Here is a 16,923-nt window from a genome sequence, read left to right on the forward strand (position 1 = left end):
TAAATGCTTTAATTAAGGTCAAACAATATCTTAACTCCTCCTTGCTTCTTTTTGAACAAATTGTATAAAATTGCATGTGGCATAACTATTTGTCTTATTATTTTTTTCAGTTTTCACTCTTTATCTGTTTGAAATATATAAAATTTCAATGTAAGTTTTTATACATTTAAAAGCCTAAATTTTTTGACTCCAGATGAGTCAAAACTTCCCCACTTGTTTGTAGATATCTTAAAGTGGGGGTAAAATCTATATATTTTTTTAGTTTTAAATCATGTTATTGTGTTATTTCTTCTTCAAAAACATGACTGATGTTTTGATTTGACTCTTTCATGCATGTTTGAGAAATCTGAGCTCACAATACAAACTACGTCTCAGTCCATATCTCCTAAGAACAGCTGTAAACGGCATAATGAGGAGCATTGTTGTGAAGACGTGCTGAGGCGGAGCTTCTTAAAGAGACAGAGGGAGATTTTCAAGGCATCAAATTGCAAAGTAAAGTTTAATATATATATAATTTTATAAGAACTGATAGTTACATGATTATGCTGTAAAATGAGATTGTGTGCCTGGAAACTACATATTACCGCCCCTTTAAAGGTTTTCCACTTTGTCTTATGACAATATTTGGATAAAAAGTCCTTTTGAAATTGGTGGGCAGCAACAGCTACCTCTCTAAAGTCATTGCTGGTTTCCTTCCAGCTTGGCATTGTGATACTTTCCTTGATAGATCTAACTAAAACCAGAAAGGTTTTTATGTCCACTTCAGTCTTTTCCTCTCCTTGACTGTAAGGCAATTAAGAGTAGACTTAGACACTTTGCTGAAATATGCAACAGTATGAGCAACGCAGAGTCCTAATTTATGCACTGCCTCTACACTCCACACTCTCACAGACTGCAGCTGAGGCTGTTTTTACCGGATGTTTGTGTGGGAAAGGTGTTCCTCAGCAGGGAGAGCTGAAGGCAAAAAAAGAAGAAATAAAATCAAATTTTCTTGAAGGAGAAAATGTGAGAATCCCACAGGAAATGCTGCGCAGGACTGAGCGGGTCAGATAAAGTTTGCTCGCCCCACAAGTTCTAAGTGTGTGTGTTTGATAAAGTTCTCATCGCAGAGATCTGAGCCTTCACGGGTCTCAGCAGTCCAAAACACTTCGCCAAATCTTGCTGACAGTGGACGACGGGCGGATAGAGTTAATATGAGAAAGCTGATGAATATGAATGAGGTAAATGAAAGCTGATGAATGTTATCCCTTATCTCCATAAAGATTAGACTATTCCCTTGAACTTCTGTCAAGGACGAACACAATAAAGAACAAATTTGAAGAGTTAGCTTGTCCGGTAACTTGATGGACATTGATAAGGTTACCTAAGAATGCGGTGATATTGAGAATACTGATCTGATATGAAACATTTTCCAGAATAGTTTCGGTCCCACTGCCTCTCAAGAATCCGAACAACATCCAGACGTATTAAAACAAATAGGTCTATTAGGGATCTTTGCTTCCCGAGGGACCACTGCTACCTGATGACGAGATATAGACTCTCATTCTTTTCATTTTCCTGATGTCAGATCAATCATGCACCATCCCAACTCAAGGTGAAAGCCATCAAAGTGTCGTTCCCCCATTGTCGGAAACGCAGAGACACAGACGGGCAGGAAGGCGGCATCAACAACCGAGTTAGAGGAGAAACAGGCAACATGCCTGGAGAGATTAATCTGCTTTACTGCCAGTACTCAACACTCAAACGACTGGGAATGAAGGAGAGAGGGTGAACGAGGGATTCACAGTGAAAACAAGTCCCAGCCATAAAACCGCCTCATAAACCTCATCAGGCCCGATGCTGAAGGAGCCGAGATAAAGTCCATCTAATCAATACGATAAGATAAGTCGGGGAAACTTTGTTCAGAACTTGGGGCTTTCAGAGGACTGAAAAGAGGCGGGACTTCCTGTGAGTTAAAGCCTCAGCCGAAGGCCGGGGTCAGTCCAGATCTGTGAGGAGTTTGTCATGCTGCGGGCTGCGAGTCTCTGCGTCCTCCTGGCCTGTTTGGTCTTCGGAGTCCCGGTGGCCAAAGAGAAGCAGAAGGTCCTGCTCATCTCCTTCGACGGTTTCCGATGGGACTACGACCGCGATGTGGACACGCCAAACCTGGACCAGATGGCCAAAGATGGAGTCAAGGCCCAGTATGTCACTCCTCCGTATCTCACCGTCACCAGTCCGACGCACTTCACCCTCCTGACAGGTAAAACACTTCGCTTTCTGCAACAGCGATTCCCAGTGTGGCCCCTGACTTTAACTCAAGAATAATGCAAAGACTTCTACAGGCTTCCTGTTTCTAATTAGGGCAAAAGTGACATCACCTTACAGCAGAAAATGTTGGCGACATCATCAGTTATTGGTCTTTAAATAGCCATACTTTTTGCATTCTCATGCAAAGTACAAAGACAGAAATAAAAACATTCTCTTTGGGATTAATAAGTATTTTTTTATTTAATTGAATTTTAATACATTTTGGTGAAAGATGACTTTGTTGCACCCTAATCTGTTTTAATTAACTTACTAAACTTGCCTAGAAAGACTGATCTAAACCTGATTTTATTGCTCAGAATTGGCTACATTTATTTCTATTTGTTTCCAGTGGAAAGCTAAATTTCTTTAAATAAGCTAAAGCTCCAAAACCCTTACTAAGTTTGGGCTCTATGATAATTTACACATCCCTTACAACAACAAATCTGACCAAATGTTTAATTAAAGCATTACATGCTTAGTTTGTTGTTGAGTTGGTGTGGAGTTGTGGCCCTCAAGTTGATTTGATTCGATCATTTTGGCCTTCAAATAGATGCTTATATTTGGTTGATTGACAGAAAGGATGTTCTCTCTTTGTTCATTTGATTCCAATTAGCAGCTCCTACTCAAGAAATGTAACTTCTTCGAAAATAATCTCCAAACCTGGCTGTAGGACTTCGTCCAGCAGTTGTCTGATGAAGGTTCTGTTCTGCAGGCCGCTACATTGAGAACCACGGTGTGATCCACAACATGTGGTTCAACACCACCACGAGTGAGAAGAAGGGCTACTATCAGACTCAGTTTGTGAACGAGTGGTGGGACAACGGCACGCTGCCGATCTGGATCACAGCGCAGCGACAGGTTTGAGATGCCATTAAGCAAAACTCAGAGTCCTCCCAGTTTCAGCTGCAAACTCTTCTTAAGGTTCAGCTGTATGTGGAGGAAAATGCATTTAAATACAGTTACAGATTGGATTTTCTGACCCTCCAGAGGCAGTTTTTACGCAAAATTCATCTTTTGCACATTTTGATACTTCCATTTGGGTTTCTACTGCTTCTAAAAATGCACCTAAAACAAAAAAGAAACACACACATGACTACTTTTTGGCAATAAGTTTATGTTTTTTGGTGTCTGGAAAAAGAGCCGTTTTGAGGCTGGGCTTAGTTGGTGTTGCTAGGCAACGGCGCAGTTACCATACAATGTGACTTAATAAGCAGGAAGTTTTTCAAATGACTAATTTTCCAGGCACCAAAAAATATGAATTTACTGCCAGAAAATAGTTGGGTGGGTTTTTCTAAGCACTTGATTGTTTTTAGAAACAGTAAGACCCAAATGGAAGTACAAAAAGTGAATTTAGCATATTTCACTTTTTGCATAATACATTGAGACTGGGATGAGGACTATAGAACCAACTTTATGAGCTGATGTAGTCTGTACCTACCTCTCAACTTTTCCAGCAGACATGTCATATACAGTCTTTGTGTTTTACCCTTCCAGGGCCTGAAAGCGGGCTCTCTTCACTTTCCTGGCACAGCATCCAGTTACCAGGGAGAGGTTGCTATGGTGAGCGAAGTGGAGCCCAATTTCTATGACTACAGTAACGAGGCCTCGTGGTACGAGAACACGGACAAGGTGATGAGCTGGTTCAGAGATCAGGATCTGGACTTTGTGTCTTTGTACTTCGGTGAACCAGACATGACGGGCCACAAATACGGGCCCGACTCACCAGAACGCAGAGAGATGGTGAAGCAAGTGGACAGAGCTGTGGGCTACATCCGAAACTCGGCAGAAAAACACGGGTTGACCAAACAGCTGAACATCATCATTACCGCTGACCACGGCATGACCACCGTCTTTCGTGGTCCAGATGTGGAAGAAATCGTCCTGTCCAAGATCCCGGGCTTTTCCTTAAGCGACGTGTCCTTCCAGCTGCTGGACTACGGCCCTTCTGGGATGCTGCTGCCCAAGCCTGGAAAGCTGGAGACCATTTACAACGCCCTGAAGGGGGCGCACCCAAACCTGCACGTGTACAAGAAGGAGGAGATGCCGGAGCACCTTCACTTCTCAAACAACGACCGCATCCTGCCCATCGTTTTATGGACCGACCCTGGATTCGTCCTCAATGGGGTTGGTATAGTTCTGCTATTATAATCAAGAATATGCTTCACTACAGCCAGTTAAAAATTATTTTTGTATATATTCCTTACACACAGATGGATCAGACCAATAAATCAATATTTATTAACACAGTAATGTAATATGGTGGTGCTTCACGCTGCCATATGAACCAATAACTGCTTTAACCACCATGGTAACACTGGCAAACTTAATCAGACCAGAACCAACAATGCAGACGAACTTATGGGTGCATTCACACCAAACGTGTTTGGTCTGCTGTAATCAAACTCTGGTTCGTTTGCGAAGGTGAGAATGAGAATCAAACTGATGCGAACTAAAAAAAGTGAACTCTGATCCGTCTACAAACCTCGGCCTTGGTTCAGCTGAAACTGAACTCTGATGCGGTTCGAATGCGTATGTGAACACCAAGCGGACCGGAGACTGCTCTAAAAGCAAGAAGAGAACTGCACCACAGGGCATTCTGGGTAAATACAACCAAACCAAACGCGAGAGTCTAGCGCTAATAGGAGAAATGGCTCATGGTATTTTACCAAAGACAAAAGAAAAATCTTACAACTGCCAAAATCTGATTCCACTCCATTTTAATTCACATTTCATGATTAAGGAAGTTGCTCTCCCTCTTCTTAGGTATTCCTGTTGTTTCCTTCAGTAGTTCTTGATGCAGCGCCCCCACAGATGAGGAGGGGAACAGGTTTTTCAAAGGGTTTTGGTTCATTTGACAAAGTACAATGGAAAGTGAGCTGCATCAACTGAAAATGTAACAAATATTGCAACTGTGGTTCCCAATCGAACCGAGTCTACTGGACTTGAGGCCTGAAAACACCCTAACTATTCAGGGCTTCCTGAGCAGGAAGCAGTCTTCTCCATGCCATGCCACATTGATGCAATAATTCATTCAAAAAGAGCCCAGACAGAGTTCAGATGCTCTACAGAACAGAGACAAACCTTTCAGTCGGTCCACATTTCTGCATAAAAATATTTGTTTTCTGGTCTGATGTAATTTTGGGCAACTATTATCAACAGAAAGAGTGAAATGCTGTGAGAGTCCCACTCTGTGTGAGATGATTTCCCAATTAATTGAACCTCACCTGAACCTGCAGCAGTAAAAACTCAGCTCTCATGTTTCAGCTTCTATCCGGCCTGACGTGCAACATGAAGGACAGTTTAAAGCTGAAGTGACAGCTTCTGTGACAGTTCTCTGCCCACAGCAAGTCCTATTGATTTACCCTTTAAAGGGTAAAATAAATTGCCATTTGTGCCAAATCCAGGATGCCCCATTTTAACCTGCTAGCATCTCAATAACAGCCCTGTTAACACATTAACAGCTGCCAGTAAAGCTGTGATTATGATCACATTGATTTAGACGCACATTTATGGCCTATAACTGATAGGAGCGCCATCATGTTCACTCCAGAACCATCCTCCCGTCTTGACCTCCGATGTAATTAAATTAGCCCCAGAATTTGCTCTCTGGAAGTTGTGAAACTGAGCTCTTTTCAATCAGAAACAGGAGTGAAATTTTAATCTTGGCACATTACAGTTTTAATCAAGTGCATTTGCACAGATAATCCAGGCCTGGCTGATGACACGCAGAGCTCTCGAATGCTCTGCGAAGCTTTTCATGCCTCAAAATTCAAAATTAGCATTTTCATTTGGCTCCGTACTCAACTCAGCTGAACGCTGTCGGTCCAAACTGTGAAGCGCCACATCGGGCCTGAAGGAGCAGAAAGGGCTGAGGATGTTTGAAGAAACAGAAGAGTCGGTGAAAGTGGGTTATCTGACGTCTCGGGATGCGAGCGGCAGCGATCAGGACATTAGCCGACTCTTTGTTCTCTCCTTTCATGGCTTCCAGCCAATTTGAGTTGATCCCACAGAAAGATAAGTACAAAACTGTTATGCAATTACTTAGATAACTGGTTGTTCTACCTATTTTTAGTGACTTTTAGCCATAATATGACACAATTAATTATTATTTGGTTGTTTCTCATATGTGTTTGATGTTAAAAATAGAAGATAAATGAAAATAATCTGTTATTAAACAGTGTCATGAGTTGAGAGTTATTATAAGGCAGAAAAGGCATCATAGCATGAAACCAAGTCTTTTTCTTAGCCAATATCTCCCTCTGCTGGAAGCAGGCCAGGCTGGGAAGTCCTTATTAAAATGACTGTTTAATGAAAGTTAAACTCTTATCAAACCTCCTAAAATGGGCCATGACTGTCACATCATCTGCCTCCTGTCCTTGCAGTATTTCCCCGTTCAGTTCAACAAAGGAGAGCACGGCTTTGACAACCAGGAGATGGACATGAAGCCCTTTTTCAGGGCCGTGGGTCCGGCCTTCCACCAGAACCTGGAGGTGGGGCCCTTCGAGACGGTCAACATCTATCCGCTGATGTGCCACATTCTGAACATCCAGCCCGAGGTCAACGACGGCCACCTGAGTGTCACTCAGCACATGCTGGCGACGGCTCAACCTGAAGGTATGTTCCACTTATCAGGTGTGGAAATGTTTCATTTTTCTTCATTACTCAACTTTCACTCAATCAAAGGATAGGTCGCCAGGGGGCGATAGAGGGACCTCAGAAAGATGGAGGGAAGAAGAGAAAAAAATACAATAAAATAAAATAAATGTAAAGAAATATTGTAAAATGCAATCTGTTTTTCACTACAAACTATTAATAATTAATAATAATATTACTCCAGTAAATTTAAAAATATGGTGTAGTAAATTTAACCCTTAAATAACATTGTTCCCAAACATTATTCGAATAAATGAGAGTGAGTAAACGTAATGATCATTAGTGATATTTATGTTAAACAATATGAGTAAAGTCGGTAAAGAATGAATCATTCTGTGTAAAGGACGCTATTTCAAAATGCCCTAATATCAAAGTGTCAGAAGAAACTTTAGAAATAATGTAGAAAAAGCTCTTAATTCAGTATGAAAATGTTTTTTTTCTTCTTCTTTCAGGTGAAACTCGGAACTTCTGGAAAAACGGCTTCATTGGACTGGCTGCAGTGGCTGGATTTCTTCTCCTAGTTTTCACTGTATCAACGACACAGAAAATCATCAAGAGAAAACGAAAGAATAAAAGGTGAGGGAAAGAATTAGATTATATTTTTTGGAGATGATTTTATTGTATAAGTAGGATTGTTTTTTATCGCTCTGCATCTCTGTTACAGGTTGGACAGTTCGCCAGGAGAAGAGAAGTCAAAACAAACTTCACTGTGATCATAACACAAAGAAAACTTCATTCCTCCATCTGGCATAGAGAAATATCTACCAAAGGGAAATTTGTCCATCATCCCATAACCTGCATAAAACAGCTTAAATTTGCTGTGTTATACATATTTATTTTGGATAATAATGCAGCATTTTACCATGACAGATAACAAATTCTGAGTTTCATGCCATGAAATACAATTGAAATTAAATATCAGTTTTTTTCCCCAAAAGAAAAAAATACTCAGATGTTTGTGCCGCATAAACTAACAAGGATTAAAAATATATATTTTTGCTTTAAAATATTTATTTGTAGAGAATAAACAATAATATTTGTGTCAATGAGACTACGGTAGCTGCCGAGTGTCATATTTCCACAATCACATTCTGATTTAGCCGCCTGTGTCCGTGTTGCCCAGTCAAGGTGCATCAAGAAGGATAACACTTCCTGTTAAGTCTTTCAAAATTAAAGATGTTTTACAAAAAAATCCATAAACGTCTCCAAACTCGTTACCCTAATTTATGTCACTTCACCTGTAGATAAAATATTAGCCAACTCGAAATGTTTGTGCACATATTTGATCAGTTTGACATTTTTCATATTTAACACTGATATTAATGCAGGGATATTTAATTTAAACTTTAACGTCAAATGAAAGGCTAAATTAATGTTTTTTATTCATAAAGTTTGTAAATTTTTGGGTTCAACGACTAAGATTTATTTAAAAAACACTATATGTATCTCATAGGGAAATTTTATTTTGTTGTACCTCACATCCTCTAAACTCACAGAGGATAATTATGCTGGGAAAGAAGGAGCTCCAGTAGCAGTCCATCTTGCAACTAAGCTGAAGAGGCCTCTGACTGGAGACTTGCTGTTTGCAACAACGTGCTAACGGCTCAATTTCCAGACAGTAGAGACGATATTTCACAACAGCACACCCTGGATGAAACCATTAGTTGTTGGAAAGCCCTGCTAATCCACCTCATTTGCTTTTGCTGCTCCTTATTTAGTCTCTATATCATTCTTATGATGAATGGAAAAGCTGTTTTTCTTTCTGTTATTTTGACCTGGTCTTTATCCCTGAAGCCTCCTTTTCAACTCCTCTGGGATTTAAGGCTTTAGTTCAGGTATTATTTGAGCTTTTGAGACGCCAGTCAGCTGCACCCAGTTGTAAAAACAAAGCCTCGTTACCATGGTTACACATCATAACTCAAAAAGGATGTCTAAACATAGAAGAACTCAACCAAAAAAGGTTAAAAGTTTAAAAAAGAACCAATCAGAAGTAAAATAACAGAATTTCTCTGCCATGCTCCAGCTATGAGTGGCACAATAAACTCACATACGGGTTAAATTAGGATGCGTCACAGTTGGTGGTGGCACACATGACCCCCCCCCCAATGTCCTACGGATAAATGATTTTCCAGATGTCTCAAACAATCAGCTAAAAGATTAATCTGATTCATTCTGCAGCAGATTCCTTTTCTTTCTGCAGAGTTTCTGTTTATTTACCACCAAAATGTTTTCTTCACTATGAACTGTTTGAAACTTTTGAGCTTTTTGGAGCGTCTTGAACTTCCTGAAACAATCTTCTGTGCAGCTCAACTTCTCACGTTGAAGTTATTTTAGTTCCTAACCTCTCGGCAGCAAGTTCCTCACAGTCTGAAATTTCTGAAATTCCTGAAATTCCTTAGGAGTAAACCATCGTCAAGACAACAACTGCAGCTAAACTGAAGATCTACTCATTAACTTTTTACAGTTCTTTGTAATTAATAGACAAGCACCTGATCACACACAGCTGAGGCTGCAAGGTTTGCAAAATATCATCTGTGTCAGAATATTTCTGACTGCATTCTGTCTCTTGTGGACATTTTTTTCTTACATTTATTTATTTAGTTTTTTATTTTATTTATTTATTTATTTATTTATTTATTTATTTATTTATTTATTTATTTATTTATTTATTTATTTATTTATTTATGTATTTCCTTCAGTTCCCAACATTCATTCTATCTGCAATTGTTCTTTCAGATTTATGTACTTCATAGTTCAACAATGTTTCTAAACACACCTCATGTTTATCCATGTTTTGCCAGTTAAGTACAATAGTTTAGATGGAAACTATTCTAAACTATTGTTTCAGCTTCTTTTCTTCTGTTTGACTTTTTTTTTATTAATGTTGTCTTTTGTATAAATTACTTTCATCCTCATCTTCATTCCACTTTTTTTCGTGCCAGATTTTGTTACTTATAATAATAGATCTACCCGCATCTTTTCAATTCTTCTGCTTTATTTACTGATAAACATAGCATCTATGCTCTGTATGCGACCAGCGCTTTTACTTTGAAAGCCTTCCTGCAAACATCCGGTGCTGTCCCATCGCTGCTCTGATTGGCTGCTGAGGAAGCCTCCGTTTTCGGGGTGAAGGCAATCATGGAGGAGCTGAGCGCCGTGGGAGAGCAGGTTTTTGATGCCGAGTGCATTTTGAACAAACGACTCAGAAAGGTGGGGCTTCAGAAACGACCTTTTCATCATCATTCCGCGGTTTTCCGTCCTTCCTCCGGCGGCTTCTCGCTAACCAAACCGCCGCTGTTGCCGTTTTTCTGCGCTCTTGTTTCAGGGAAAGTTGGAGTTTCTGGTGAAGTGGAGGGGATGGTCATCCAAGTAAGTGCTACTCAGCCCGAACAATGAAAACAACAACAACGTATCTGATGGGAGCCTGCTGCCTCCTCCAGAACCGAACCCTTGCTCTTTCCATTCGGTCCAGAACTAGAAATACACCCCAGACTTGTGTTTTGCTCCTGGGAACTGTTTCTACCTTTCTTTGGAACCTCTATAGTTGCTTCTTTTGTTCAGAAATCCAGAATTGTCTTTGAAACCTGGCGCAGATTTGTCCCTGCATCATTAAACTGATTTAGTAGTTGGATTTCAGCTCATTCAGACGGTTACAAATATTAACTTCACTAAATTTTTAATACGTTTTCTGCACATAAATAATCCAAATTTGCAATAGTTTGTAAAAAAACAAAAAAAAATAATTCTACTTTATTAAGCTTTATATTAGTTTATGACAGAAAATGTGAGGTTTTATCCATGGTGTTGCTCCATCCCTGTAATCCTCCATCAGTTCACACTGTTGCCTGCCAGCTCCAGGGTTTTCTGTTGGAACCACATCCTTTGTGTGTGTTGGCAGAGGGTGGGGGTGGATTATTTTCCTCACTGCTGATCAGAATAGGCTGTTCACTAAGAGAAAGCTTATTACAGATCAGATCAATCCGGTTTTTCTTTTCTCCCCCTGCACTATAATTAGGTTGTTTGACATATAATAAGGTTCAGAAATACAGTGGGGATCAGGAAGGGAACCTGCAGGTGCTTTAAAAATTGATGCACCAAAGAAAAGTGCAGTTAGATTTAAATTGGCCTATTTCCACTTAATCTAAGATGTACAGTTAAAAAATATCTCATTTAGGTTCTCTAAATTAACTAAAGCCAAGAACTGCCAACATCTTTAGTCTTCAAATGTGCCAAAACTGTATCATATTTAAAACTTTTTCTGGTTTATCCAGACATAAACCAGACAAAAGCAGGGATAGCAAAGTCTTTAGCCTGAAATTGAGTAAAAAATGGAAATATATATGGTAATATGTTAAGCAAGAAGTTAAAAGAAATGTTGCTTTACAAGGGTACCTTGGGAGACCTAACACACCAGCACCGTACCCAGACATTTAAGAGCCCTGTTTGTGTAATTCAAAGTGAAGAGCAGCTGCAGATGATAAAAACAAAAGCTTACAGGTTGACTGTTTCTGCTACAGTTCTGACCTGCATTGTTACTCTGATATACACAGACGTGCATGAGGAACATGTGACCAGAATAATTTAGATAACTAAACCCTACAGTTTTTGCTCAAGTTTGAATTTTCTGCAAAGAAAGCAAATCAGTCTGTATTTCACCGCTGATTTACGCTCCAGTGATTATTAATCGGCCAAAAATCTGTCTGTTTCTGCTATCAAAATTAAAACCTCATCATTTCCAGTCTGTTAGCACATCAACCAACAGGATTTACGTTGGAAGAACTTACTTTATCAAACTCTGACAAGAGTTACGGACATATGTGGCCAAACAAACTATTGACCCCATTTCTGTTTTCAGGAAATCAAACCCTGATGTCTCTAGTGAAATTAAACCAAATTACTCCATGAATTATTTAATTTGTTGTGAAATTCTCCTATCTGATTGTGGAGGCTATATATTATGGAGCTAAAATATTAGTGTGCAATTTCAGAAATGCTAAACTTGCATCTAGTATGAAGTAAATAATGGTACTGGCAGAGAAAGGGTCAGACAAATGTGGGTTGATGGAAATCAATGTCAACTATATTTCAGCAACTGTTTTGCTTTTAATTATTTAGTTTGGCTTAAAAAAACAACTTTCCTTATATTTCCCTCTGAGAACCACATAGAAAATGACTCTTTAATCATTGGGTGTCATTTTCTATTTATTTCAGACACAACAGCTGGGAGCCGCAGGAAAACATTCTGGACCCGAGACTGTTGGCGGCATTCAATAAGAAGTGGGTAGCCCTTGGTTTCCTGTGCAGTTTGTGGTGTTTTAACTCATTGATTGATTTAATACATTTAGTGACATCACAGATGAACAAAAGTCAATTATTATTAAAAAAAAATGAAAGAAAACCTTAAATGTAGTTTTAAAAAGCTGAGTAGTCCAGTTGAGTCCTGATTTAGTTAGAAAATTTTGGGAGCAAAAAAAAAAAAATCTTAATTTCTGCCTTTGTTCTGTTATTCCTGTACGATGGAGTACTGGAGTCAGAATACAAGATATTTTTTAAAAAGTAATATTTCCTGGTTATAGTCATTTTAATAGAATAAAATGCATCTCAGCTTGGTTCTTTCTTCAAAGTGGACGCTAAAATGATGTTATGCAGTTGTGACTAAAGGTAAGCATTTCCTTATTCCTTCAATAGATTCCAAAGTATACCTGTAGGAGTTCTGATAAAATTATGACTTTATTTTTATATTATTACAACTGTCGTACAACTTTATTCTTCTATTATTATGACTATTTCCATAAAAAAAACAGCCTGGCCCTAGTATTCTGTTGTAGCGTATATAGATATTGAATTAAAGTTGCCCAAGGACACAGCCTTGAGGATCCACGTATGTGATTGTTGGATTTTGTCCCGATTTTATGACACAAAAAGGTTCCTGAACCAGTTTGGCGCAGTACTAGATGATCTCATAGCAGACTGCAAAGTTTGAATCAAGAAGTTAATTTGTTCATTAATTTCTTTTTTAATGAATTTTGCCATAATGCACAGGAGTCATAAGTTACCAAAGGTAGCGTCACTAGCTGCTCGTTCTATCCTCTCAATGCAAAATATTTTTCCCATCAGAGAACAAGAAAAAGAGCTTCTGATGCTTAAAAGACGCAAACGACCCAGAGGACGACCCAGAAAGATCATAGTAAGTATCGACCACAGCAGAACCGTCTACTTTCTGGACCAACAATGGACCGCTAAACAATTATTCTTAAAATTCTAGGAGAATATACCGGAACCCCAAAAATCAAGCACCTCTTCATCTGCTTCATCCTCCTCGTCCTCCGACTCCTCATCCTCCTGCTCCTCTTCGTCTTCATCCTCAGAAGATGAAGATGAGGGCGATGACGGCCACGCCAAACAGGCGAGCCCGACCGTCAGGCCACGGGAGCTACATCCCGTCCCTCAGAAGAAGGCGCAGATCGTCATGGCGAAGCAGGAGCCCCTGAGGAAGCGAAACAGGAAGCCCCTGCCTCCGGAGGCGAAGGAGTTCCAGCAGAACAAGGGTCCGCGCAAAGTCCTGAAGACCGCCAGAGAAACGGATCTTCCAGGGGCGATCAAGAAGCCGGTTCATCCGGCGAGCTTCACCTTCATGGGTTTCCACCGCAGCTCAGCCAAAGATGCTGCGCCTGGTCCGTACAGGAGCCCGCTGACCCAGGGTGGGACGGTTAAACCCGCTACCAGCTCACCTGGATCTGGGAGATCTTCAGTCCAAACCGTGTCTCTGGCCTTGAACAAATCCAACCAGATCAGAAATGCAACCGAGGGGAAGCTGTCCATCTCCGGCGGGAACAGTGGAGGAAGTCTGGATTTGAAAGCAGCTGCTTGTAAATCCAAAGGAGTAGCTGCTCTGAATGTGAATACCACCAAACATCCAGTTCAAGGAACCACTCAGCACACTCTGAGCTCACCCAGCGGACCAAAGAAGCCCCACTCCACCGGGTCCGCAATGCAGCGGGTAGCCGGTACTAAAGCAGGGGTTTCCCAGTCTAAGAGCTCCTCCTCCAATCAAGGCAATCAGCCCCTCAACCTTCAGAACAAGCAGTCTCAAAGCGGTGACGCTCCTGGAAGCGGCACCACCGCAGCGTTGGGCCTGAGAAATCCAGTCATCCCTGCGAGAAAACCCACAGTCGCCCAAAATCTGGAGACAAACGCCAATAAAAGTCCGGTTTCCTCTGGAAGACCGCCTGCCAGGAAACCGCAGGCCGGTGGAGACAAGCTCAGAGAAATGAAGGAATTCCAGAAGGTCCAAGGCCGGTTGGACAAGTCCTGCTCCGAGATCCAGAACCCGCCAGCAAGAACGGCCACTAAAGGCAGCAAGAAAGCCAAAATGACCGACATGAGCACCGGCGAAGAGGAGAGCAGCTCGGACTCGGACCACGACTCTTCGTACGCTGGACAGGGTCACCCAGTGGCGGGCCAGAACCAGGACTGGAAGCCCACACGCAGCCTGATCGAACACGTGTTTGTGACTGATGTCACGGCGAACCTGGTCACCGTCACGGTGAAAGAGTCGCCAACCAGCGTGGGCTTCTTCAGCATCCGCAACTACTGACAGTCGACCTGGGCGGGTCTGCAGGGTTCACTAGTTCACTTATAGCAGTCAAGACATATTTTAGATAAAAACAATAATAATAGAGTCAGTCATTGATTGTAATTATTTATTTTGTCATATGTATTAAAAAAGTGCATTTTGGATGCAGAGAAATAAACGTTTGTCCTCGTTTGTCGTGTTACTCAAGAGAGAAACTACGGTATTCAGTTACAGGGCCCGTGTGATCATTAGTCCCAGTCTTAAAGGGACGGTTCACTTTAGTTTCATTTTAATGTTAAATTCAGAGGTTATTAGCAGTGGTATTTGAGTTGGTATCTTAAGTTTCAGATAGATTTAGCCAATCAGAACAGGGCTGACACAAAATGTTGAAGTCCAATTTTAAAACTCTTACCAGCACAAAAAAACTCAGAAAACTGGAATATATGTATATTGTTATATATTGGTACAAAAAGCTAAATGTATAGCTTTGAGATATTAGTAAAATATTAGCTGTGTTTAGCTGAACCAAATATTTAGTTAGCAAATTAACTACTTAGCTCATTTAGTTAGAATGTGACAGTTTATCAGTTTTACTATAAATGTGATCAGAATGTTACAGAAATAATTAAGCAGTGGTTATAAACAGGAGTGAGATTATTTTAAACTCCCTGATGGAGTTTTAGTCATCATCAGTACTTAAATATAAGTGTTTTGTAACTTATCCAGGGTAATCCATCCCACGTTGCCTCAGCAGAGCTCTAACTGGGCTGGGTTTCCACGCCTTGTTGGACCGTTTGCATCATTATGACAGGTTCTGTTTACATGCAGGAAGTCAGATACGGTATCTGCATTCACAGAGATATGAAGGTAAAACTTCTGACTGGAGGATGTTTACCTCTCCTTCTCTGGAGAGTTTTACCACATGTAGAGGGAATAATGAGCAGAAAAACATGTTGAAATTTTGAGAAAAAAAATTCATTTTTTCAAATGTTTATAAAGACAGTTTAAGACAGCAGCATAACATGTCCTGTACATTCACCGGCTGCGTTTCCATTACAAAAATATTCTGCTCATGTTAAAAAAACACACCTTATGTGAATAAATTTGTTCACATGATACGTCATCCTACATCTGCTTGATCACAATGTGTGATGTGAAAAAAGTGTTTCCATTGCAGTTTTGCGAAATACACAAATTTTGATACAACTGATTAGGTTGTATTACAGCAAGCTTCAAAAGTTACAAAATTTAGACTTTTGGAAATATTCAAGTTTTTAGATTAATCCAAGTATTAGATTTTTTTAGAAAATGTTTGACTTCTCAAACTCAGAAATTTCCTTGTTTTTTTTTTTCTAGAAAATTTCTGACATTTTTGGTGGAAATTTACTTGTTTTCTCTTTTTAAACATTGGATTGGTGCACCTCTAGTTATAAAACGGTTCTAGTTTTATTCACAGGTGTTTCAGGCCAGAGGGAGGAACAAAGAATCTGGGTCTTTATCTGATGTAAAGGGAAAGAAACAGCAACCATGTGCGCTGCTTTCTGCTCCCGTGGGAGGAGTTCAGCAACAAAGCAGCGACTCAACTCGCCTGCAGACTGAGCCGTTCGTTCTTTTCCCCTAAAGATAGCTGCGGTCTCAGGTAGCTGAATGCAGGGAGGACCCCCAGAGCATTGAATGGAGCCTAAACCTGTTTGATTTTCTTATTTGTACTCCTGTAACGTGAGGGAGGAGGTCCTGCTGGGAGAAACAAATGTTGCACGCCTGATTGAAAGCATTTGAATGGTTTAGTTCTGCTTTATTCTTTCATTTAGAGCCAAGCTATGATGTTATTCCGCCAGCTGGGAGGCTGACGTAACTCGCTTTTTTACTTTTCTGGCATCTACTTTTTTACAGATATAAACATCAAGGCATAAACTGCCACATATCCATCTAGACGGGGTTTGTTTTCTGTTTGTGACCCATTTATTTTAACCATAAAGCCTTGTGAAACTTGACTAATAAACAGAACAAAGGACCTCAGTTTGTGTTTATTTGTCTTTATTCACAACCAGGAGATTTTTTTTCTTTAACTAAATGTTTTATTTTTTTAGCAATTTGAGAGAGAATCCCCTTCCTGCCTGGAGATTATTGCACTTCTTCCTAGAAAGGAAGAAAGATTTTCCTAAAAGCCATACTCCAGATTAAAAACCTTTATGTGTATATATATATATATATATATATATATATATATATATATATATATATATATATATATGAATCCAACTACATATATATATATATTTCGATCAATGTGAATTTAATTGGCTTCATATAGAAATGCCCTGAAAGTATCGTTTCATGCGTCTGCCTCTACACAATCAAAACTACAGTAATATTGAATAAATTAGAATATCTGATGAGGCTCATTT

The 16,923-nt window shown here is 40.0% G+C and overlaps 2 protein-coding genes across 2 annotated transcripts; both read left to right on the forward strand.

The window, feature by feature from the left end:
• The first annotated feature begins 1,964 nt into the window (after positions 1-1,964).
• Positions 1,965-7,990, forward strand: LOC102223641 (ectonucleotide pyrophosphatase/phosphodiesterase family member 7-like). The gene is made up of 6 exons (XM_005803216.2): positions 1,965-2,239; positions 2,999-3,144; positions 3,781-4,410; positions 6,669-6,900; positions 7,392-7,515; positions 7,604-7,990. The coding sequence occupies exons 1-6, from the start codon at positions 2,005-2,007 to the stop codon at positions 7,650-7,652; spliced, it is 1,416 nt and encodes a 471-aa protein (XP_005803273.1). The 5' UTR covers positions 1,965-2,004; the 3' UTR covers positions 7,653-7,990.
• Positions 7,991-8,229: 239 nt separating this feature from the next.
• Positions 8,230-15,112, forward strand: LOC102223386 (chromobox protein homolog 2-like). The gene is made up of 5 exons (XM_005803215.2): positions 8,230-10,149; positions 10,265-10,308; positions 12,151-12,216; positions 13,057-13,126; positions 13,205-15,112. The coding sequence occupies exons 1-5, from the start codon at positions 10,078-10,080 to the stop codon at positions 14,534-14,536; spliced, it is 1,584 nt and encodes a 527-aa protein (XP_005803272.1). The 5' UTR covers positions 8,230-10,077; the 3' UTR covers positions 14,537-15,112.
• The last annotated feature ends 1,811 nt before the right edge of the window (positions 15,113-16,923 follow it).

This window comes from Xiphophorus maculatus, chromosome 16, assembly GCF_002775205.1.
Source record: "Xiphophorus maculatus strain JP 163 A chromosome 16, X_maculatus-5.0-male, whole genome shotgun sequence".
Taxonomy (NCBI): domain Eukaryota; kingdom Metazoa; phylum Chordata; class Actinopteri; order Cyprinodontiformes; family Poeciliidae; genus Xiphophorus; species Xiphophorus maculatus.